The 23,004-nt window shown below is 51.6% G+C and overlaps 8 protein-coding genes across 8 annotated transcripts; 3 read left to right on the forward strand and 5 right to left on the reverse strand.

Annotated features, from left to right (window-relative positions):
* Positions 1-675: 675 nt before the first annotated feature.
* On the reverse strand, positions 676-3,432 carry A1O5_02419 (uncharacterized protein; the record flags this gene model as incomplete). Its single annotated transcript, XM_007743035.1, has 1 exon — positions 676-3,432. The coding sequence occupies one exon, from the start codon at positions 3,430-3,432 to the stop codon at positions 676-678; it is 2,757 nt and encodes a 918-aa protein (XP_007741225.1).
* Positions 3,433-4,061: 629 nt separating this feature from the next.
* Positions 4,062-5,348, reverse strand: A1O5_02420 (uncharacterized protein; the record flags this gene model as incomplete). Its single annotated transcript, XM_007743036.1, has 1 exon — positions 4,062-5,348. The coding sequence occupies one exon, from the start codon at positions 5,346-5,348 to the stop codon at positions 4,062-4,064; it is 1,287 nt and encodes a 428-aa protein (XP_007741226.1).
* Positions 5,349-6,070: 722 nt separating this feature from the next.
* A1O5_02421 (uncharacterized protein) lies at positions 6,071-7,741 on the reverse strand (the record flags this gene model as incomplete). The annotated part of the gene is made up of 2 exons (XM_007743037.1): positions 6,071-7,484; positions 7,530-7,741. The coding sequence occupies 2 exons, from the start codon at positions 7,739-7,741 to the stop codon at positions 6,071-6,073; spliced, it is 1,626 nt and encodes a 541-aa protein (XP_007741227.1).
* Positions 7,742-8,613: 872 nt separating this feature from the next.
* Positions 8,614-10,344, forward strand: A1O5_02422 (tannase; the record flags this gene model as incomplete). Its single annotated transcript, XM_007743038.1, has 1 exon — positions 8,614-10,344. One exon carries the CDS (start codon positions 8,614-8,616, stop codon positions 10,342-10,344), a length of 1,731 nt encoding a protein of 576 aa, XP_007741228.1.
* A 354-nt stretch (positions 10,345-10,698) lies between these two features.
* Positions 10,699-12,106, reverse strand: A1O5_02423 (uncharacterized protein; the record flags this gene model as incomplete). Its single annotated transcript, XM_007743039.1, has 8 exons — positions 10,699-10,739; positions 10,834-11,310; positions 11,371-11,437; positions 11,500-11,541; positions 11,597-11,614; positions 11,667-11,790; positions 11,864-11,946; positions 12,002-12,106. 8 exons carry the CDS (start codon positions 12,104-12,106, stop codon positions 10,699-10,701), a joined length of 957 nt encoding a protein of 318 aa, XP_007741229.1.
* Positions 12,107-13,656: 1,550 nt separating this feature from the next.
* Positions 13,657-15,681, forward strand: A1O5_02424 (uncharacterized protein; the record flags this gene model as incomplete). The annotated part of the gene is made up of 1 exon (XM_007743040.1): positions 13,657-15,681. One exon carries the CDS (start codon positions 13,657-13,659, stop codon positions 15,679-15,681), a length of 2,025 nt encoding a protein of 674 aa, XP_007741230.1.
* Positions 15,682-15,778: 97 nt separating this feature from the next.
* On the reverse strand, positions 15,779-17,701 carry A1O5_02425 (uncharacterized protein; the record flags this gene model as incomplete). Its single annotated transcript, XM_007743041.1, has 1 exon — positions 15,779-17,701. The coding sequence occupies one exon, from the start codon at positions 17,699-17,701 to the stop codon at positions 15,779-15,781; it is 1,923 nt and encodes a 640-aa protein (XP_007741231.1).
* A 3,366-nt stretch (positions 17,702-21,067) lies between these two features.
* Positions 21,068-22,777, forward strand: A1O5_02426 (uncharacterized protein; the record flags this gene model as incomplete). The annotated part of the gene is made up of 2 exons (XM_007743042.1): positions 21,068-21,799; positions 21,839-22,777. The coding sequence occupies 2 exons, from the start codon at positions 21,068-21,070 to the stop codon at positions 22,775-22,777; spliced, it is 1,671 nt and encodes a 556-aa protein (XP_007741232.1).
* Positions 22,778-23,004: the final 227 nt, after the last annotated feature.

A 23,004-nucleotide genomic window follows, 5' to 3' on the forward strand; every position in this document is an offset into this window, starting at 1 on the left:
CAGGACCAAGGAGAGACTGGAGGTTTAGCAACTCCTAGGAAGAAAAGCATGGATTGAACAAGAGAGCGTGGAAAGTTGCAGAACGAGTGGACATTGAGTGGCTTGATGTCAAGATGTTACAACGCAGCATAAAAAGTTCATGTCCCGAAACATTGCATACCCACAACTGGAGGCGCAGTAATCCGTTAGTATCATCGAGAGGTAGGAGCGGGTCAACTGGCGACAGTCGCGCGTTTGACACCCGACGATCTTTCCTCCGGGACAACATGTTGTCCGTGCAGATGAAACAAGCTCAACAGGAGAGCACCGGTCTCGCCGTCTATTATATGTACCTACAAGGACTTCTCCAAACTGTCCAAGGGGTAAGACTCGCCTATCGAGCCTTGACAACCAATCGACGCTCAAATGGCTCCGCTTTCTCCTTTGCCCCTTGCAGCCTTTCCCAAATGCGGGTTTTTTGCCCCTTCAGCGTCATCCGTGTATTCGTCACCAGCGAGCTTGCCGGTCTCAGATAGGAAGAAGGAACTTCGGCTGCTGCAGGGTTCATAGTCCTGAGACAATCCACATAAACTGCAGGCTCCTAGCTATGTCGGTGACCACGGCGCAATCAACTATTCAATAAGATACAAGGCTTCATTTCCTTTCCTTCCCACAGACGACACCATATCCAATACTTCAATCCGGATCAGGGTCCCCCACCGCGTCTTCCACTGTTGCACAACTACCCTTGGTTTGCGAAGCGGTCGAGAACGATCCTTCTGCTGGCACATTCCCTGCCGTGTGATCGTGACTGCCGTTCACTTGTAGCCCCAAGGGTCCAGCACTGACATTGTGGCTGCTTGCAGCATTGTTCATAGGCTCGGGAGCCGTGGATCCCCAAGAAGGTAGGGAAGAAGCGCTCTGGAACTGAGCGGAAGGATGACCGGCTTGTCGCACATCTTGATCCCCGTTCACTGGCACGGTTGTATTTGTTCCAGATGTATCTGACGTTGCGGGCTGAGACATGGTGCCATTTGCACCAGTGGCCGCCAGACTCGCTCTCATTTGGGCGAGTTCTTCCTGAAGGATCTGCCTTATAGTTGCCGAAGCTCGCTGTTGACGATGCTGGTGTATTTGCTCCGGAGGGGGGAAGGGGCCCCGATAAGCTGCTGGAAGCTGCATCTCACCGAGATGCTCAGTGGCGGACGGGGCTGCTGTTTGTTGACCCAGAGGCCCAGGCGCTGGAGATTGAACTCCGTTTGTCTGAGGAGTTCCTGTTGGCCCACTGCTTGCTGCGTTAAGAGCAGTCGAATTATGGACCTGTGGGAATTGTTGGGGATGTGGAAATATACCGAAAGAAACTGGCATTCCGTTCGCTTGTGGCCATGGCTGGCCTGGATTCGCTTGGAAATCAGGGTTATGCTCTGGAGGGTGATGCTGCGAAAAGAGTCGCGTGGGTCGTAAAGGCATCATCATCCAGCCTTCCGGCAGCGTCAAACCAGGGGGAAGTCTGTCACTGCCCGCTTGTAGAATATTTTGCTGTTGGTCCGGAACCAGTGTAGACATCCGTTGGGAGCGAGGAAGGGGTAGGGTTGCCGCCTCTCCTGGAATAGGATTCGAAGCCTCTGTCTGTGATGGTCTCTCCCCAGGCCTGAGGTTTCGTAATCTCTGCAGTTCAGCTTGCATTGACCGTAGCACGCCCAACTCAACCGACGACCGAGCCAACTCCTCGGTGTCTTGTCGAATGCGTGCCGACAAGGCGTCGAGCTGTTGTTGAGTCGTCAGGTTTTGGTCCGCTCGGCGGCGTCTTCTCCCTGACCATCGCAATCCCACTCCGATCTGTCGTGGTGCATTGGGATCTGGGTTTGCAGGCTGTCCTGCTGGCACTGGAGCAGCCCCATCACCAAGCTGCTGTTGAAGTTCCTCGAACATGTTATTCCCCCGGGCTGCTCCGACACCGATTCTCAGCGGACCAAACTGGTACACACGTGGACCTTGTCTCGCGCCTGGTGGATGTTGCCCGCCATTTCCCTGTCCGGCTTCACCTTGTCCGACACCTTCATTTGCACCTCGAGCTCCACCTGTCCGGACGACATTTGCTCGGCAGGTCGGACATATCTGCTGTCTCTCAAGCCAACTTCTCAGGCAAGAAAAGTGTAGGACATGCCCACAAGGGAGCTTCTTGGGCCGCATCCTCTCTGCTACAGGATTGAGACGGGGCTGTGGTTGCCCTGGCTGCGCAACAGCTGGTTGATATGGACGCATTTCCTCTCTGCAGATGATACAGACATCCTCACGTCCAATATCTTCCGCCGTGGCATCCGGATAGCGGGCATTCATATCCCTCGTCGCCGTGCGGTACTTGATAAAGTCGGAAATTCGTTTCAAAAACGATCGCATCGTCAAGAACACATCCCGCAAGATGTGGATGGGGAGTCCGTAGAATACAAGAAGAATGAAGAAGAATGCAAGGTAAATCACAAGTTTGAAGAAATCCGTCGCCAGGTTAAGGTAGAACATGTAGCGACCTTTGTCCTCCCAGCCCTCAACTTCCACCTCGTTTTCATCGACTGGTTGGTTGAAAGCTTCTTGGGATACTTGGTCGAGGGTACGCTGAGTAGGTGTTGGTGTGTCCGTTGTCGCATCCGGAGCTTCAGAGATAGGCGCACCGGCAGCTTGTCCGCTCTGGGCCTCCTGAAACTCGGTCACTGCCGCTTGCATTCTTTCTCTCTTGATCTCTTCTACTCGATGTCTCTTCTGCTCGCGAACGATGCCGATCTCCACTAGGTCAATGGCATATCTCATCGCGGTACTGATGCTCATAATCGACAGCACGGCGAACTCGAAGCCAAACATGACCATCATGTCCGGCCGAGCCATTCTCATGACTTGTTTGACAACGTATTCCAGCATAGTCAAGTCGAAGGCAACACTCAAACCCAGGCTCAGTGCCAGACGCGTATGGAATAGTCTTGGGTTTCGGGGTGGCTGTTGCTCCAGCACCTCCACGCGGCCCTCACCAATCCATCCCCACACTTTGCCCGTGAGAAGGGAGAAGAACATGGCCAGGAACGTGAGTCCGATCTCTCCGCGGAACACGGTCATGGCCAAACACGTCTCAGTGACGGCAAACCATGCCTTTTCGTACAACTGTTCAATCTCGATCGGTCGCAGATTTCCGTAGAGGAGTTTCTGGAGTCCCAAGAGAAAGGTGCAGGCGATGACAAATAGGAGGTTCGTCAGGATCATGAGGTTGGCGGAGGACTGCGAGAGGTAAACAGCTGCGGAGTAGAAGTTGGGTCGCTGCGCCAGAGCCTTGAGGATGACGCCCGCAGCTAGGGCAGTAGACGCCTGTGGAAGAGGGAGTGTCAGCGACCGCGAGACGAAGAGGTAGATTGCGGTGGTACATACCCCGGCATACGCCGTCCATCTTATTCTCATCCTCACGGGCATCTTTGCAATCTATCCAGCGGAGGCACTCTTCTTCAGATGTGAGTTGGTCGGCGTCTCGTTGATGCCATCATTCAACCATCGATCCGAGCGGCCATGTAGCGCTAGGGTTGATGAAGCGAATCTCACAAGCTATGCAATGAGTAGGCAGTCATGGACAGGGAGCGACACATGGGAAGAGAGGCGGGAGGAGGAGGAGTGGCGCGAATGTTTGCTTGTAGAAAGACGAAAGGTGTTCAATTTCCTGAGTGCTTTCTCTGGAGTCTGAAGTTGCTCCGTACCCCGATTGCGCAAGCCGTGTCATGGCACGCCCAAAGTGGCGGATCACGCGAGTCGACCACTCAACAACTCTTTCTGACTCGCGAGGAAGGGCGACAAGAACTTCTTCGTTTCAAACCCCCATGGATGTGATTCTATATGTATATAAGCATCGACTGCATTGCAGCTTCCTCAAGGATGACCCTAAGGGCCCTCCCCCCCTAAAATTCAAGCGTCTAGGCAAAACAATCAACTCCCCTACTCCCCCGCTATGCCCTTGAGAAGGTACATATGTATTTGACTGCCCAGCCGAAGAAGAGGTATCCTCCACCAAACGCCATGATAGATGAGCCCTCTGTCTCTTCAAGTTCCCTCTAAAACCCGTCTCCGTCTTTCCATGGACGCCCGTCACTCTCGGCTCTGATCCTCGGATCCCTCCCTCTCTCCAAAGCTTCCAGTCTCCTCCGTTCCAGCTCGGCCGCCTTTACCTCAATCAGAGCCTCCAACTGTTCTTTCTTCCCAATCTCTGGCACTTGAAGCTCCCCGGTCTCGATACCCTGCAATCTACCGTCCTTGTCCCGGAACTTCTCAATCGCTTCGGCTTTGTCCTTCCACTCACGCAATTCCTTCTCGGCCATCTGCCTCTGGTAGCGCAGTTCGAACCACTTGTCGAATGTCTTGTCGGTCTCGAAACAGACACCGTACCCATCACAGTAACATGTCCGCTGGCTCGGGCAGAACACACTTCGGTCCGCAAAGATGACTTGCCAGAGATACTCGAAGATTCTGCCGCTGGTGACATCGAATATGTCTGACCGTAAAAGCCAGTCTCGGTAATGCTTATACGTCTCCCTGGGTGTCAATCTTATCTGGTTGCGACTCACCGCAAACTGGGAGCAACAGGGCTGAGCCAGGACGGCCGGAATGGGCTTGTCCGCGAATAACTCGGCCCAAGTTGAAGCCATGAATGACTGTTCAAGTTTGTCCTTGTCTCTCTCTATTTGACCCGGATGGATCCAATCTGGACATCCTGGCTTCCAATGACATCTCATGTTCATGTACCCTTGGCGCTGGACTCTCTCGCTGCTCAGTCGTTTGATCATCTCGGCGGCATCCCAGTTCAAGAGTTCGTTGTTGTGCCAGGCGTCTTGGTGAGCATGCATGAAGATGCTGACATCGGGTAGATCGTCATAAAAATCAATAATGTATGTGAGATAAGTCATGACCTCGTGACCCTTGTTTTTGGCTGGATGTAAAGGCGCATTGGGGTCGTCGGCGACGTAGATAAACTTCTTAATGTCAGGGCCGAGGTCGACTCCGTCAAGCCACGAAACATTTTCCTCTTTCATCCGAGCCATGACTAGATTTCGTGTATATCTAGGACCGCCTGTTGGAACTCCCGTCCCCAAAGATTCAGATGACGCCGAGTCTGTCGAAAAGTTCGAGGCATGCAAGTCCCCATTTTGGGGCGAAATCGGTCGACTTTGGTTCTGGACATCCTGCTCCTCCAAGTCGAAATAGTCTCCAAGTCCAACAATCTGTGGAACCTTCGATTGTAAAGCTCTGATGGTGACAGACGCGCTCGTTGAATGGTAATAGAGAACCAAACTAACAAGGGTTGCGAAAATCAGACAGACGACAGCATGTCTCATCCGGATCATGGTCGAAAGAGCCACAAGGAGGAGGCCTTTGTTAGGGACCCATTCGATGAGTGAGGGTGAATGTCTGGTGTGTCGAGAATAAGTTGTAATGATGCTGATATAGTTCGCTATGCAGGAAATCGATCGCCAGGTTGATTTCTATTCTCAAACACAATTCCCCTTTTTGATGCTGACGAGGACAAACACGAGACCTACGATGTGATTACCGGCGGATGGTAAGAGAGAGGTCCAAACAACTGGAAACAGAAAAACAGGCAGATCTCGGTCAGCATGGGGAAGAGAACGCGTTCGGGGAAAAGAGGTTCGTCACAGCTTTTCTGGACCACGAATTCTTCGAGAATATCTCCCACAGCAAATTTGTTTTATAAATCACCAAGAAGCTCTCCGTTGGCCCGAAAGCTCGCCCGGAATCGCCATACTCCTTGAGCAAACTCACAAAGATCACTAAAGATTCGCGTTTGCTTGTAAAATTTGGTACACATTTTCGATGTTGACGAAGCGAAAAGGGGGAAGCGTCGTGTCGTGTCTCCACTCGCGGATTGGTGGAGAAACATTTCTCCGAAGCGATGCCTGGCGTCCTCTCGCTGGACTTAGACAAGGCTGCAAGACTTGCAGGTGCTCTGGGTGTAGCTCTACCTGCGAGATTTCAAGTAGAATTGGAACCTCCAGGGTCTCTGCTCAAATAGCTTGTTTATATCATACACAAATAGCATCCAAGCTCATCAGCGTTGGCCGTCTGCCAACAACCGCCACGAAATATCTTCGAATCCTTTGCGTCTTTTAATCTTGACATTCACATCACCTTTGGGCTTGATGACGCTCAAAGGAATCTTTTCATTGTCCCGGGGAGGCAATGTGATGGGCGTCCCGTCCGGGGCAGAAATCTCGAAGGCCATCAACAAGTATGCAACAAACCCTAGAATTTCACTCTGCGCAAAGTGGCGCCCTGGACACACCACGCTCCCGCCACCAAAGAGACGGAATGCTGCTGATGGTACACCCGGAGGCAGTTGTGTTGCAGCGGGCTCCTTGAGATCCAACCCCGACTGCTCTTGATCGGTGTTGACTGCAGACGCTTGTCCCTTGATGAACCGACGAGGGTTGAATTGGTCGCTGTCTTGACCCCAAGTTTGTGGGTCATGATGTATGATGATCCCAGCCACTTGAATAATAGAGTCCTTTCTCAGATGATGTTGTCCAATTACCGTGTCTCTCAACACGTAGCGAAGTGACGCGAGGTTGCCGATCAAACGCAGCGACTCCCGGTATGTCGACACAAATAGCGGGCAGGAGGATTCAATGATGGAGAGATTGACGTTTTTGCTTCCGTCTTCGTTGTCGTGAATTGCCGACTCGATTTCATTCCGTATCTGGGCCAGCAAATCTGGACGGCTGATGATGTTGGCGAGAATCCAGAATGTTGACGGCACAGCATTCCCAAGGATTGCAAAGAGTAGAATAATTTCGGATCGACCAGCTTCCGTTTCTGTAAATCCGTGACTCAAATTGATGCCGATGCGCTTTTGAATGAGAAGAGAGGCCTTGTGATAGCGTTTCTCTCTCACATAGTCAACGAGGGCCCTGGCAACTGCCTCGCGTCCTAGATATGCTCTCCTTGCCGTGATAGAAGGAAAGATGTCAATGATGAGAGCCAGCATGCCCGCCTCAAAATCCCAGAAAGCGTCAACCAAACTGGAATCAAGAGCAAACGGGTTCTCTGGGCCGTATATGGACTTTGCATTCGCAAATGCAAAGATTGACTTAATCCACTGGAACAGGTTGGTCTCCAAACAGTCCCTCCCAATGGCGACGTCATTCAGCATCTCTGAGAAAATCGACATCTGCGAACGAGTAAGATCTTTGAGTGACTCTCCTCGGCCGAGGACGGTGTTGAACATATCGTGCATAGTCGGCATGAGGCCCCAATCACCCTGCTCAGCATTGACGTTCTTCATGACGATTTTCATGGTGCTTGGTCTGAGGTTTGTCAACCTGCGAGTAACTTCCAGAATGACATTGTAAAAGGCGAGGTCCTTGTGCTGTCGCTGGAGCTGGGCAGCAATCTGAGGAGACGTGACAATGTACTGCCTAGTGGATAAGGTGGGTAATGTGTAGATTGGGTACCGAGTTTTGCGGCTGAGCCAAGTTAGACTCCAAGTATCAGAGTCATACGGCACTTACTTGACTATTTCAAAGTACTTGGTCCCGTATCTGATGATTCCTAGTATGTGGCCGATATAAGGTATCCCTGGCCTAATAATTGGAGGCTCCCCGGGACTGTGATCAACGGTAAGCCCACGATGGACGGTGAATGCCAACAGAGTTATGACTGCTAGCAGAAGCAGAATGATGCTCGCAGGCAGCCCTGTGGATTCAGAGATGCTTGGATCCATGCTTTGGCGTAGCTGGAAGCTGCGCCACCATTGCCAATTAGCCTGGAACTTCACAACAGTTTCGAGCTGTGTTTCTTACCTATGTTGATGGCTTGTACCCTCCATTGCAACTCCGCCAATGCTCATAGAAATACCGAGGATGCAGTCCTTTTCAGATGCCGAAACCCGTCGGAGGAAGATACGGTGGTGCTTTTGCTGAGAAGACGACGTTGCAACGGCCAGATATCTGCCTTTACATACATACCTAAAGTGCCAATTTCCCTAGCGAGATTGTCTAGGCAAAATCTAATCTAATCTCCCTCGGTCTATGTATGTACCCAGTACATATGTACATATGATGTACGATATGTACCAGTACGAGGTAATTTCAGGGCACACAGCAAGTACCGAGTAGGAAGCTATCGAGTAATATATTACCTAACCAAAAGCGGAATGGATATAACACCTCCCCCGCATCTCGCGTTCCCTCGTTGTCCCTTCTTCCCCATATCTTCCCAAACAAGAGAAGATGGAACTCGGCAAGCTGTCACCGCACAGAGTACCCCATACATAGCAAAGCTGTCGCCAGTCCTTGTCTACGCAGCTAACCTTCCGCCCGCTGATGCACACACTAGCCCATCTCTCCACATTCCCCCCGACCTCAAAAGCAATAATGTTCTATCTGCCGCGACACATCCACATTCTCGCGTTCACGACTAGAGTGGAACACAAACGATACCCCTCCACATTTGATTCAACCAGCCAGCCAGCCCCGGCTCTGCGTAAGGGTTCTGGTGTCGTGCTTGAGCAGCCTAGATCTATATAATGATGGAGGTGGATAGAGCTGGGCACGGGAACTAGCGTCCAAGCAGTTGCCTGCCACGACATACAAGATGCATTTCCATCTCTTTGGCGTCGTCTCCATCCTCACTGCTGTGCATGCTGCGAACCTTGATGACGTGTGTTCCGTCTCTTATGTCAAATCACATCTCCCACCGCCCGGCTTCTATCAGGGAGTCACCATTAGTCCCTCTTCGGTTACAGCAAACCCGGTGACCGATGTCGAGGTCGTGGACAACGATTTCTATCCCGATGCTGTCTTCGATTACTGTAATGTCAGCTTCAGGTATTCCCATGACGGACTGAATGACCAGGTGCTCCTCACATACTGGCTTCCGGCACCGGCTAAGTTCCAGAATCGGTTTCTGGTCACGGGTGGTGGCGGCTATGCCATCAATTCGGGCAATCAGTCTCTGCCGGGTGGCATCATTTATGGAGCTGTTGCTGGCATGACGGACGCAGGATTTGGTGCTGCGCAGAGTAACACCATCACACAGTGGCTCTCTGCGAACGGGACGCTCAATTGGCACAATATCTACATGTTCGGCTACCAGGGTATTCGCGAAATGAGTGAGCTGGGTAAGGAATTCACCAAGACCTTCTTCAATCTAACCCAGGCGAATACCACACTATACACGTACTTTCAAGGTTGTTCGGAAGGTGGTCGAGAAGGCTGGAGCCAGGTTCAACGCTACGGGGATTCGTTCGACGGTGCCGTGATCGGCGCGCCAGCCTTTCGCTGGTCATTCCAGCAGACACAGCTCCTCTACCCAGATGTGGTCGAGCAAACCATGGGCTACTATCCATCTCCGTGTGAGCTACAGAAAATCGTTAATGAGACTATAATCAACTGCGACCCGCTCGATGGGAAAGTGGATGGTGTGGTGGCACGAACCGATCTGTGTTATCTGAACTATAACATATCTGCTATCGCAGGGCAGTCTTATCACTGTCCCGCTACACCGGCCTTACCCGGCTCGCCAGCGGCCCCATCTCAACAAGGGAACGTCACGAGACAAGCAATTGCAGTAGCGAAGAAAATCCTGGAAGGTCTTCATGACACCCAAGGCAGGCGGGTATATTTCGCGCCTACGCCGAGCGCCCAGTTCACCGAGGCGCAGACAGGCTGGAATGCGACATCCGGTCAGTGGGGACTATCAATCATAAGCCTGGGCGGTGTCTTCGTCCAAGTAGAGCTCAACATGCTCAACGGGTCCAACGTTCCAAACCTCAACAGTGTCACGTACGACACGCTGAAAGACTGGATCGTGGAGGGCATGCAGCGGTTTCAAGGCGTCCTCGAGACAACCTGGCCGGATATAACCCCTTACAAGGAGGCCGGCGGGAAGGTCATCATGTTCCATGGGGAATCGGACTGGGGTATCCCCACAGCGTCCTCGGTACGCTACTGGGAATCGGTCCGCCGCATCATGAACCCCGGCAAAAGCTACAACGAGTCCGCCGCGGCGCAGAACGAATTCTTCCGACTCTTCCTCGTCCCCGGCGCGACGCACTGCGCCGCCAACCCCGCCGAGCCCAATGGGCCCTTCCCCCAGACGAACCTCGCCGTGATGATCGACTGGGTGGAGAAGGGCATCGCGCCGCAGACCTTGAACGGTACAGTGCTGCAGGGCAAGAATAAAGGCCAGAATCAACAAATCTGCGCCTGGCCGCTGAGGCCGGTGTGGTCGGGGAACGCCACCGACCCGGAATGCCGCTACGACCAGAAAAGTGTGGATTACTGGAACTATGATCTTGACGCGTTCAAGATGCCCATATACTAACCTCTTTAGAGAGCTATCGCTAATTAGACCATCGTGGCTGACAGGACAAAGGACGGCATTTACACGAACGCTGAATATGCAGCTCTGTGTGTGTGTGCTGATTAGGGCATGATATGTGCCGCCAGTAACGCGGAGAAAAGCGACAACAGAGAATCCCGCATACAGAGCCAATGTACATATGTTTGAATGGTATTTCTGATTTCTAGGACAACCACAGTATGGTTCACAGGAGGGTAACCTAGGGTGAAGGTGGAGAGCCACCTAGGGCCCACGGCACGACACCACCCTTGAACCCCCCGGGTTAGAGTGTATACGTGAGGAATAAGCACTCTGAAAGCCTTTCCTCCCGGCAGCTTAAAATATAGCAATGGCATTAGGATGACTCCCAACACCTCCTAAGCAGGCTCGTCAGCAACTTTTCTATCTTAAAAATCCAAGAAGATGGCGGTCCCCGCGAGGACGGCAAAGAGGGATGGGTCATTAACATACCGGGGACGTTGGCCGGGGCGCTCGAGATGAAAAAGGTATACTGCTGCTTGCGCTTGCAGGTCTCCGCGAGCTGCTCCAGATCCCACATCTCGCCGATCGGCACGCCCCAGCGCGGAAGGAGATACTGGTGGAGGGACAGCTCCTTGACGGGCCACGCCTCAAAGGCCGGCGCATCCCCCACGACGGCGCTGAAGTAGTTGTCGTGCAAAAAGTCGAGCATGCCCTCGGTCGCCTCGACACCGGCGAACGTGTGCTCCGGGATCGTTAGCGTGCCTAGATGCGCCCGCCCCTGGTCGTCCAGGCCGTTATACGCGCTGACGAAGCCAGAGCGGACCAGGAGGATGTCGCCGTGTTGAAATTCGACGCCCTGTTTCTTTGCGCACGCCTGGAGCTCGCTCAGGGGGATTCGGTGGGAACTAATGGGGTCGTAGTTTCCTCCCACATAGCCCCAATAGTCGATGAGCACTCCGCGGCCGGCTTTCCAACGAGACGGTCAGGAGGCTGGACGGAGAGTATTCTGGATCTTTTCCACTTTACCTATGCCATGCTTGGCCCACGCCTGCATTCCACACCGGTGAGTGTTGTAGATTTCGTCCACTGTAAGCTGTATGACCCTTTAGCAAGGCTTGCCTCGTCGGAAATAACAGGGGCGTAGTGCACACGTACCCCGTTATAGAAGACCACACCACCATTGTGATGGAGTCCGACCTTTGAACGAACAAGGTCAGAAGGTCCCCCTCGAAGATTGAGGCTGCAGGCTTACATGTCGAAATCCGTCCCACTGTAAATGTCAATCAAAGGTGATAATGGCGTTGTTCTGGGGCTGTACTGACTTGCGACCCACTCTGAGTGTTCATGTCGTACAGATCATCGAACCCAGCTTCACCCAGAGGTGAGATAGTGTGCTTGAACTTCTGTCTTCCGAACGCAGGAGGGTTGGGGAGGTCGGCGCGCCAACTTGCAGCCGATGGTCAGCGTTTAACTGGTCGTTCTCACCCACTCTGTCTTCACGCCCGGGCTTCATATTTACTTGAGATTGACAATCTCACCACTTTTTATCAATCCTGCAGCGCCGGAGACACGCTCGGGGGTAAGTAGATTGAGACGTCCAAGCTATTCGAATGAGAGGAGTCACTATAGAAAGGGTGGAAACTTGTAGGCGCCATACCTCGTCATCCTTGCCCCAAAACCAGGCTGCTCCATCGGGGGCCCCGGGGATTTTGGGCAGTTCAGAACGCTTTGGCAGCGCTGTCGAGGAAGGGTCGAAGAGCATGTTTCTATTTCTAATTGCCTGTGTACACACACTGGGAGTAGGGATGACCTTGGACGCAAATGAAGACTGAAAATGGATGTATCGTCGAGGGTTGAGATTGTTTTGCTCATGGTGAGGAGACCGACTTCGGACCTCGGGTCTATGATCGGCTGTACTATTCCATCTACCGTGGCTGATACGCAATATCTGGACGTCTCCAAACCACTTTCCTTCTTGATCCGACGTGGCTACCTGAACAATTCCCATGTCGCGAACAATTTCCCCATACCTCCATCTGCCCTCGGTTCTGCAGTGTGATGATACATCTGGGTCCACCGAGAACCGATATGCCGGGGCGTACATTAGGGCAATATAAAGACAACCGGGATTTGGCCTACAGTTACAAGTCATCGGCTCATGACTTGCTCGACCAGTCCATGTACAGATAGTGCCAAGTTTCGTCTCATTCTCTGTGTCTCGGGAGCAATCTCACCTTGAAGCCAGGAATCACAGGAATCGCAGGAATCGCTGACGGGCCGGTCGTGTATGGCGTCTCGCTCTGGATTCCTTGAACTGCACGTATCCGCAATTTCGCGCGCCATTGTTTCTGCAAAACTTCACTGACTCCTCGCTGGGTGGCGGCGTATACTCTCGGCACTTCAACTACGATTGTTCTTGACTGGACCTCGGCAGGATGGATTGTTCGAAGTCTTTCGAACCTAGAGCGACGTTTCATTCGCCTTCCAGAACCGTACCGATGCCTTTAAAGTCGGTGTCGTTTGTTCATCACTGACCGGCAACTGGTTCGATCGGATTGCATGAATTTGCACAACATTTAACACAATCCACCATTCTCCTATGGCGGCAGCGTAATACTTTCTGGGCGTTTCCATGTGCAAGGTATCACGACTAACTCGAGGGGCAGTGGAGGTGTTGAACCAGTCTGGGTCAAGTAAATAGGTTGACTAATTGATGGAGAAATCTATCTAGAGTGACAGCGAGGGTCTGCAAAGTTTTAACAGGTGCAGTAGGGGCCAGATGGTCGCAATGCCAAGGCTATGTATACTAGGTCAAATCGGGCCTAGTTAACTAATTAAACATAACTACGGCTTGCACTTCGGACAGGCTTCTTCGTTTGTGACATATCTTCGCCCACAGCGAATGACGGGATGCCTGAGATATGCATTGTCGACGAACACGTCCGCTTCAAGCGATCCAATCTCCTCGCGTTCGTGAAGCTCAGTCTCACAAAGTTGCATAACTAGCGGCCCCTAACAGTATCTTGTCAACCCGGTTAATGATCCAGCCAACAACCCGTCCCCGCATTCCAAGCCCAAGGACACTTCAGCCCCAGCAGTACAGCACGCTATAGGCGTAACACGGGTGAGCAGAAAGCAGTGTCCATAAATATTTTAGGACTCGTTCACCGGTCAGAATATAGGCCAATGATCGCTGGCCCATCAACATCAACGTACGATTAAGGTGCATGTGATCCAACTCAGTCTTCTGATAAATTATGATGAGAGCTTGAGAATCTTGTTTCTGTTTTCTTTATGCCCACAGTCGACAGGATGGCAATTCAATACCGTCCCTTGGATCGTTCACAAAACGAAATCAGACTTTTGAAACTTTTGCCACAAGGAGGCGATGACAAGTACAAGTTTATCCCCGCCTGCCAAATTTTTTATGCGAGCCTCCTTGACGAGCCACAATACGTAGCCCTTTCTTATGTTTGGGGCAATCAAGAGACCAACCGTGTAATACTCGTCGACGATTTACAGGTGCGCGTAAGAGAAAACCTTTACGACGCTATGATGGCGCTGAGGACCATTCACAATAATTTAATTATATGGATCGACTCTCTTTGCATCGACCAAGCGAATTACCAAGAGAAAAGCTGGCAAGTTGAGCTTATGAAAGATATCTATCGACAAGCTACACGAGTCTATGCCTGGCTTGGGCGCGCAGATCGTGATAGTGATCGTGTCATGGATTATTTGAACACTTTTGGCGCGAAAGCAGAAGCTTATGAAATCAAGAGCGTGGAAGGTCATCATCTAGAGATTTGGCGAAGTTTGGCATCTCGGGAAGCTGCAATTGACAACCCGATGCAGCAGAGTGTCATGGCAGACACGAATGAGGGCAACCTGCGGATCAATCGACGCCGAGATTTGGACAGGCTCTTTTACTCCATAAGTGGGTGGCACCAACAAAACAATCTTTTACCGGTTCATGGAATGCAGCGTCTCTTCACGCGACCATTGTGGGGACGGATATGGATTTTACAGGAAATAACCCTTCCGGAAAATGCAGAGTTCCTTTGTGGAACTAAAAGAATCGGCCGATCTCGCTGCAGCGCAGCCATCAATGCATATGCGGCATTATGGATCATCCTCATGCAGAAAGGCCAGAAGGAGCCACTATCTACGCAATATCATATCACAATCACCACTCGGCTCTTCCATTACAGACCTAATTTCATGCTATCTTCGTGGAGAATATATAGGGATAGCCAGTTCCCCCTTGCAGCTCTTCTCCGTGCCACTTGTGTTGGAAGCAATAATCTTGGTCGTCATGGACCCCACCACTTCGAGTCAACGGATCCCCGAGACAAGATATTCGCTCTGTTGAGCCTGGCATCCGATCGAGAAGATCTGAAGCGAAGAGGTGTCTTTCCGGACTATTCCCGGTCCTGCGCCGAGATCTACACATCGGCCATGGCAGCTTTCCTTCAGCAAGGTTACATGTCGCTCCTCTCATGTTGCCAAGCGCCTAAGCTGCGGCTTGGTCTACCTTCCTGGGTCCCAGACTGGTCTCGATCAGTAACTCATATGTTACAGGACGTGGAAAATGACCACGTCACCCTGTATCCTACATTTAGGGCGTCTGGAACGGATTGGCACCAGCCAAACATCACTGTCAAAAGAGTGAAGGGGTTGATCCAGGGAATATTGGTGATGGGCACAGTATATGACGAGATCGACGTGGCCGGAAGTTTTCCAGGAAGAGCTTCCAGCAAGGAAGTGCCTCTTTTTGAGACATTCTCATGGCCACAAAAATGGCTAATCGAAATCCTCCGCCTTACCTATCGTAAATCGCAATATTTTGAGGATTTCAGAGACCGGCTACATGCGGCAACGAGATCATCCATTGCAGGCGCTGGATTGGACCGACACGCAAGACCCGTCAGGGCCCAAGATAATCGCTTTTCTGAGGCCGTGCAGCTAGTGAAAAGCGGTATGCAATACATCACAGAAGAAGATCTCAAATCTGATGTTCAGCGATTCTTGGCCACCAAGGCTGCCAAAGAAGTCATCGAAGGTAGGACCTCAGCAGACATAAGGCTATGCTCGGAAATCATCGGAAAGAGTCTAGGCCGACTTCCATTTATTAGTCGAAAAGGACATTTAGTCGTCAGCTCTGAACATGTCAAACGGGGCGACGTCATCGCACTTATCAAAGGTACTCAAGTCCCTTTTATTCTTCGTCGTCGAACTGGTGGAGTGTACAAGTTGGTCAGCGAAGCGTATGTTGATGGTATCATGGATGGCGAAGTAGCGGAGGATGTGAAGTTTGCTCCAGTAGAGCTAGTCTAGCACGTTGGTGCAGGAAAGCTGCTATTATGAAAGTCCCGGCCGAGAGTCGAAAATTCTACAAGAAGGTAATGCGCAAGTCCTGAAGCAGAACAGCTGTCTAAACTATCCAGATATCCGTTCTGGATTTCGCTACACCGTGGAATTGTCGAGTCCAGTGGTCATCCGCTTTGAGCAGCCCAAACCTTTCATACGCCACACCAGCGTCGGACGGTACCTCTCGTAAAACCATAAAGGTCTCGTCATAGACAATCCTTCCCCAATAGAGCACAACAACCTTTTCGATCGCGACAGCTTCTTTTGGTGTCATAATATAGTCGGGTTCGAAAACAGGATACTCGATATAAGGTTTCGAATGCGTCAACTGTATCCGTGGCCGGCCTCCTTTCCGTACCGCAATCACCTCCGCTTCCATATCGAGAGTCTTGCCGTTAAGTAAGAGAGAGCCTGATCTGATCTTGCCGGTGCCGTCTGGTTTCGACGCCAAAACCGCTGCATCAGTGATCGCGACGGCAATCCTCGACCAAGCGGCTTGGTAATCCATGCGATTTTGACCGTAGTCGATTTTTCCAAACACGGATAACCACGACCAGCTGGGTGCAATATACTCCTTCGGTCTGCGAAATGTGCTGGATACCTGCCAGACAAGCTGATATGCCAATTTGTCCCACCACAGTCCGGCGAGGTATTTCCCTCCTCGGCCCGACGCCACCACTTCTTGGGCAATGCCGGACAGTGCGATTGCTCGGTCGGAGTCACGCGTCAGGTCCAAGCACGAATAGCGCTCTGTGATTCTCATCCACGCGAAGGGCAAAGGATCCCCATTCTCGGTCAACGAGCGATGATGTACGTCTTTAAAGCGGGCAATCACGTTGGTCCCGCCGCAGAAGCAGTCCGCACAAGCCTTGCATTCCCAGAGGAGTTCGTCCTTGCCGTAGTAGACACAACGAGGGGACAAGAGACGTTCCTGGAGGACCCAGCCACGGCGGAGAAGAGGTGGGGAGGCGGAAGAAGTGGCGTAGTTCGAGCCGAAATCGAGGTGAGTGAAGTGAGGTTGCTGTTGGATTTGGAGAGTTGGGTGGCCAGGCACGGTGTGAGGAGGGTATCGCTTATCTGAGCCTGTCGACCGGAAACAGCCGCCTCGCGAGTCGTTCGAATCCATCGCTGCAATGTTGAGATAGGACTGGCCGTAGATGGTGCACATTTTCTCGGACTGGTCATCCCAATCCGGCTTGTAGCGTTGAATGATGCATAAGGCGTCGATCCACAGGTATTCGATGCCCAGTCTGCGACAAATCTCTATGGCGTCTTGGGCGGTTTTCGGTAGCGTCGACCAGTCGATGTTCTTGGTGAGGGATTCGAGGTTCGTTAAGTCCAAGATGAAGCTCTCATCAAAGCTTCCCCAGCGATGGGACAAGGTCGCATACCGAGCTTTTTCGTGTTCTCGGCTAATGTGCAGGTGGACTCGGTCTTGGTGAAGCCTCAGAACGCGTTTTGGCAAACTGGGAGGCTCAGGCACTGCACATTGGTGAAGATCGTTGCACTCGTCCAACCACTGCCTCAGAAACCGATAGCTCTCAGCAGAATCTGTCTTGTCGATCGGCGCGCATTTCAGCTTCCGGAGAGCCACACATGACTTTGATTCAGGCACATTTGCATGGACGAATAAGTTGAAATGTCGCCAGCCCCGGGAATTAGAGCCGTAAGAATTGCCTGTTCTGATTACCACTCGCCCAGGCCGTTCTCCAGTGCGCATCAACTCGATCGAGATACTCTGGTCGGCTGTCGACGCATCATCGCCTTGGTCTACAGTTTCCCGCCAGACTCTTTTGACCGGCTCAACGGAGAGGGCATTGTAGATCGCAGAACATGTGGTGCATCCCCGTTCAGCATTCTCGCGAAACTCGGAGAGCTTGAAGTTGTCACCTGGTTGGCGCGAGTACTGCTTTTGAGGGCATGTTTCAGCGTCGCAGTCTTGGTGAAGAGAACGACAGGTGCACGCTAAAGGGATAGCAGAATTCATTTGTGAGGTTTAACTTAAAAGTGCTGCGACTTTGGGGACTTCGAGGTTCTCCTAAGTCCCAAATGGTTCATCAGAATGGGACCCAGTTCAAATTAATAGTCTTGAAAATGCCACTGCCACGTTTAAGAGTCACAAAAATGGCGCAGCAACCAAGCGAGTTAAACCCCTTGACCTCAGCCCCCAAAATCTAGTCCTTGTATTACTGACTCTAGGCCAGGCCCCTTCGCGGGCCGAAAAAGGTTCGTACCTTGGGGTGGTTTGAATGCTCGGAAGGGCCCAATTCCGCACGTCTTTACTGGGGGATCGTTTCCTAGGGGTGTACTGCATGGTACTCAGATCAGCTGCTGCCTGGAGACTGTCATCTCGACTCAAATAAGTGAGACATCACTAGGGGCCCTTCTATTCAGGGAATATTCTAGGCGTAAGGCTAGGGATGGGTAGGGAAGAGGGATCTTAACGAGCTCCTCTGGATAGAAGGAGAAGGCAGGACCAAGCCAAGCCCGGCAAATAGGTTCTTGCATCCCTATTGGTGCAGATAATAGATATTGAGCAATAAGGTTAGCCCACGCAGCTCACTGGGGTAGGGGCCGTAACCCTGGAAGCTAGGTTAGCCTGTCACCGGGACAATTTCCCCCACATTGGTCGTCGTCGCCAGATACATGTCCTCTCTCCTTGGTTAGTCAATCAATATTCTGATCTTAGTTCTAACAGGTCATGAACACCTCATTACTTCCGCAATTAATTCTCTCAGGAGACGAGGCTAACACTTGCCTCTGGGGAATACCCTCGTCGTCGCCGGTCTGGTAGGGTTGATAGCAGGAGCGACCGCGGAACGGAACACTGCGAATCAAACCTCTCAGAGATTGAGAGGATTGAATTTGTGGCTTGTCTATCTACAAGAGCAAGAGGTACGAGGTAGGCTATCTATATACCCAGAGAACCCAGATGTGGCCACGAAAACGAAGAGGTTGGGCATGCCTTTCTGACAAAACCAACCAACGGCAACCCTATCCGGCGTGATTGTTAGATAGACGGCTAGAAGACTTGCCTTTGACTGCATAGCTGTAGATGAGCTTACCTTGGTACCTACGAGGCTACTATTCCTGCCTCCATTCCAATAGTTCTCTCCTGTATATCCACCTATCGGCCCGATCCGAACATTTTGCACCAATCGATACAAGAAAAGGTGCAAGAAAACCCGGAAAGGTGGGGAGGGGAATAGCCACAAGCATCGCTTGATATCACAAACCAAGGCAATTTGCAGGGAAATTTCCCACCAAGTTTGGCGGCTACCAAGATCGCAGTAAGGATGAACACACAGTTTCAAGAGCCCGCAACCTCCACCCCTTCGACTACTTACGATGCTGTGGATGTGGCTTCAAGAAAGGACAAGTGGGGAAAGTAGGGAATCAGCTACCAGAGAAGCCAGAGGATTGTATTATGCATATCCCCAATTTTAGGGGCACTCACCGGGGGTCCGATATGGTAGGGGAAGATTCAGGTAATGAGGTAGATTGAGGGAGCCCGGAAAGAATTAAAGATAGGGGACCTACTGCGGCAGGGAGGAGGAGACATTCAGGCGGTGTTGAGGTGAAGCACGACGGGGTGCGTGAAGGCGTAATACCTTGATTACCTATTGTGTGGAGAATTCTGCAGTGCTTTGCGTGATCGGGAAATCTACCCTCTGGGGGTAGAGCCTCGCCTGGGGGTAGAGCTTCAGAATACCCAGTAAAAAAAACCCCCCCATTCCCAGTGTTATGATGGCGTCCGATGAAATTCCAACACCCAGCTCCGTGAGGGCCCGCCTCGCCGCTCTCTGAAGCTCACCTCCCACCTAGATTCAATTTTCTTTTTCTCTCTCAAACCCTGACCTTGCCGCTGTTTCTCATCAACATCTTGTAAATGGTCGAGGATTGTGGAATGAATCCTATGAACAGCCTCCGCGGGCACCCCCCAGGTTCCGTAGACGTACATCTCCAAGGCTCTCGTCATGGCCAGCTGGATACCACTGAGTCTTGGTATGATATTTTCAATACAACCTGGAGAACAAAACCTCAATCTGTGCCGCGGAGCCGTCGTGTCGACCAGATCCGAAATCTCAACATATATCTGTCGGTTCGTTGATAAAAGGGCAGTCAGAGGTGCACTGAATACAAGATATCGCCGTCCACAGAAGCCGTCAACCTTAGTGCATATCTGATCACTTTGAGCGTTGGCTGGGGTGAAAATCTCGACACAAGTTGACCAAATTTGTAGTCGAATCTCCGTTGGAAGTTCAAGGAGCATCATGGTTGCGGGGCGAGGGAGGGGATAGATGCTGTGGTGATTGAGAGCGGGATGGTAGATCTCATTCTTGCGATCATTTGAGACGCTCCTTTGCTCATATCATCATCGCTGGTACGCTGGAAGTTGTTGATTTCTTTGAGTTCAAGACCTGTTAGGCAGAACAGCAAAGTGGTTCCTTTTCCGCAGGGACATTCCCACTGATTTGGCACATGTAGGGGCTGTTAACTAGTGTTGAATCGCTGTTTACCTAACGATGCTCCTTGTCTCCTAGTTACTCAGTAGTATTATTGCATATCGGGCCACCCAACTATTCAGCCCAAGGCTCCTGTCCATCAAAGATTTTGCCGAAAAGGGTATCGAAATTTGTCCGAATTGGGCAAGATGATGAAATGTGGAACCGAATGCACTCCACCCCACACGGCCACAAGCCTTTCCTCGATGTATCAACCGTCAAAGATGCGAATTTCGGCGTTGAACCACACCAGCAGAGCTTCTACGCACTCTAAGCAGGAGGCGCCAATGACGTAGCACTCTCTTGCAGCCCAGAAGCCGCGTTCGTGAGCAACCGCGGCCACATACCATTCACGATTTACAATCTGACCTGCGTAATGTTGTGGACTGCAAGGATAAATGAGGGAATTCGAAAGCTGCCAGCTTTGGATAACTTTAGAATGGCGTGTGCCTCGACAGATTTCCAATCCCTTCCAATCGGCTTCTCAGAGTGGTGACCTGCCGTTCTTCAACGCAGACAACCAGGGCCATCCCTTTCACCCCGTCAAAGGATATTGTCTGAATAATCAACCGACAGGATTGACAAACAATCAGACCCATTGTCCTCAAGTAGATGCTTCTGCTAGGTTGGTCTTGCGATGCCGTCGACAACTATGGGCGTAGGTGTCGGCGTGACAAATCGTACAAATACTTCGAAAAGCCCGGATAGAAGTTCTCCAGCGGTATCAAGGAAACAGATCTTCATCCTCAACCGGTTTACAGCTACTAACTCAACTAACAAAGGCAGGCATCAAGTCTGCAAGCCTCCGATTACCTTGGTAGCTACGACTAGTCGTCAACAACACCAACATGTCTGACCTCATGCGCGACGCGGCCTTTGGGCAGCTGATGAGGTGGATCTCCGGTAATCGCCTGTTCCAATACCCGGAAGACAAACCAGACTTCCAACTTCCCCCACAATATCAATTCCTCCTCGAGAAGGGACAGAATGGCAACGCAAATGACATCGAATTCGAGAAAGATACCGCTCTCTCACAAATCCCAAGCAGGGCTGAGAGCCTCCCGTGCAGCTATGAGCGCTTCGACATCGAAAAACGACTTGAGATTGAAAGAACAAAATCGTTGTCCATCGCTCCCCGGCAGACAAACGACGGCATCATCCTTGTGGACTGGTACACGACTGATGACCAAGATAACCCGATGAACTGGAGCACCAGAAAAAGTTCCTTTGTCATCTTTCTCCTTTGCTTCTACACATGGGTCGTCTACATTGGTTCCGCCATCTACGCGGCGAGCGAAGAAGGCGTCATGCAGCAATTCGGAGTCGGACACACCGCAGCCAGTCTCCCCCTATCGTTGTATGTGCTGGCTTATGGTATTGGACCACTGCTATTTGCGCCCTTGACGGAAATCCCCATCATCGGTCGAAACTCGATCTATATCATTACTTTCGTTCTCTTCTTCATCATCTCAATTCCAACAGCAGCAACAAACAGTTTCGCAGCCTTATTGGTCCTTCGGTTCTTGCAAGGTTTCTTTGGCAGTCCAGCAGTGGCAAATGCCGGTGCCTCATTTGGAGATGTTTACTCTATTATGTATTTCCCCTATGCGTTGGGATAGTGGTGCTGGGCCGCATGGGCAGGGCCTGCGTTGGGGCCTGTCCTAAGCGGCTTTGCCGTCAGCGCCGAAAACTGGTATTGGGGTCTTTGGGAGATGGCCTGGATGGCTGCACCCGTAGTCATCATCCTCTTCCTCTTCCTGCCCGAAACTTCGGCTGCCAACATTCTCCTACGACGTGCACAGCGATTGAGGAGACTCACCGGCTCTCCAATGTTCCAAGCTCAAAGCGAACTCGATCAGAGAAATCTTACAGCTCGCAGCATTGCAGTCCATGCCTTGGTCAAACCAGTTGAGATCATGATCAAGGATCCAGCCATCTTCTTCGCCAACATGTACACTCCCCTCTTTTACGCCACGTACTTTACATTCTTCGAGGTCTTCCCCTTGGTCTTCCCAGTGATGTACGAGTTCAACCTTGGAGAAACGGGGTTGGCATTTGTACCCTGTCAGATTGGCGCAACGATGGGCCTACTCGTCTACTTCGCCTACCTACGGTGGTATATGATCCCCGACAATAAGAAAAACGGTTTACGCGAACAGGAACACCGACTCGTCCCCGGCATTTTCGGATCATTTTTCTTCCCCATCGGGCTCTTCCTCTTCGCTTGGACCGCCCGCCCGGACATCCACTGGACGGTGCCCATCCTTGGAATCGTCCTCTTCGTCTTCGGCACCTTCTTCATCTTGCAGAGCATCTTCGTCTATGTCCCCCTCTCCTATCCCCGATATGCCGCGTCCCTGTTCGCTGCCAACGACTTGTCACGATCCTCCTTCGCGGCTGGGAGCATATTCTTCGCCCGGCCGCTGTTTGTCAACCTCGGAGTTGACAAGGGCGTAACGGTCTTGGCCTCCATCAGCGTCCTGGGCATTTTCGGCATGTTTGCCTTGTATTACTACGGTGCCAGATGGCGTACTCGGTCAAGCTTTGCACAAGCCTGAGCCAAGAAACTACATAGCGACCTTGTCAGTCACCATTGCATATATCGTGGAGAATGTAGGAGATCCAAAAAGGCTTGGGCAATGGATATAGATTTGTTTTGTCGCGTTTTTTTCTTTGGATGGCGCATTCTCGCGGCACTTTAGTCGGCAGAAACCGTTCGGCAAAGGCATTGGTTGCACGGCTTCGGTGTGGGTTTCAGTTCAAGCAGGATTTGGAGAGCAGCGGT

This window comes from Cladophialophora psammophila (genome assembly GCF_000585535.1).
Source record: "Cladophialophora psammophila CBS 110553 chromosome Unknown aczJe-supercont1.3, whole genome shotgun sequence".
Classification (NCBI taxonomy): domain Eukaryota; kingdom Fungi; phylum Ascomycota; class Eurotiomycetes; order Chaetothyriales; family Herpotrichiellaceae; genus Cladophialophora; species Cladophialophora psammophila.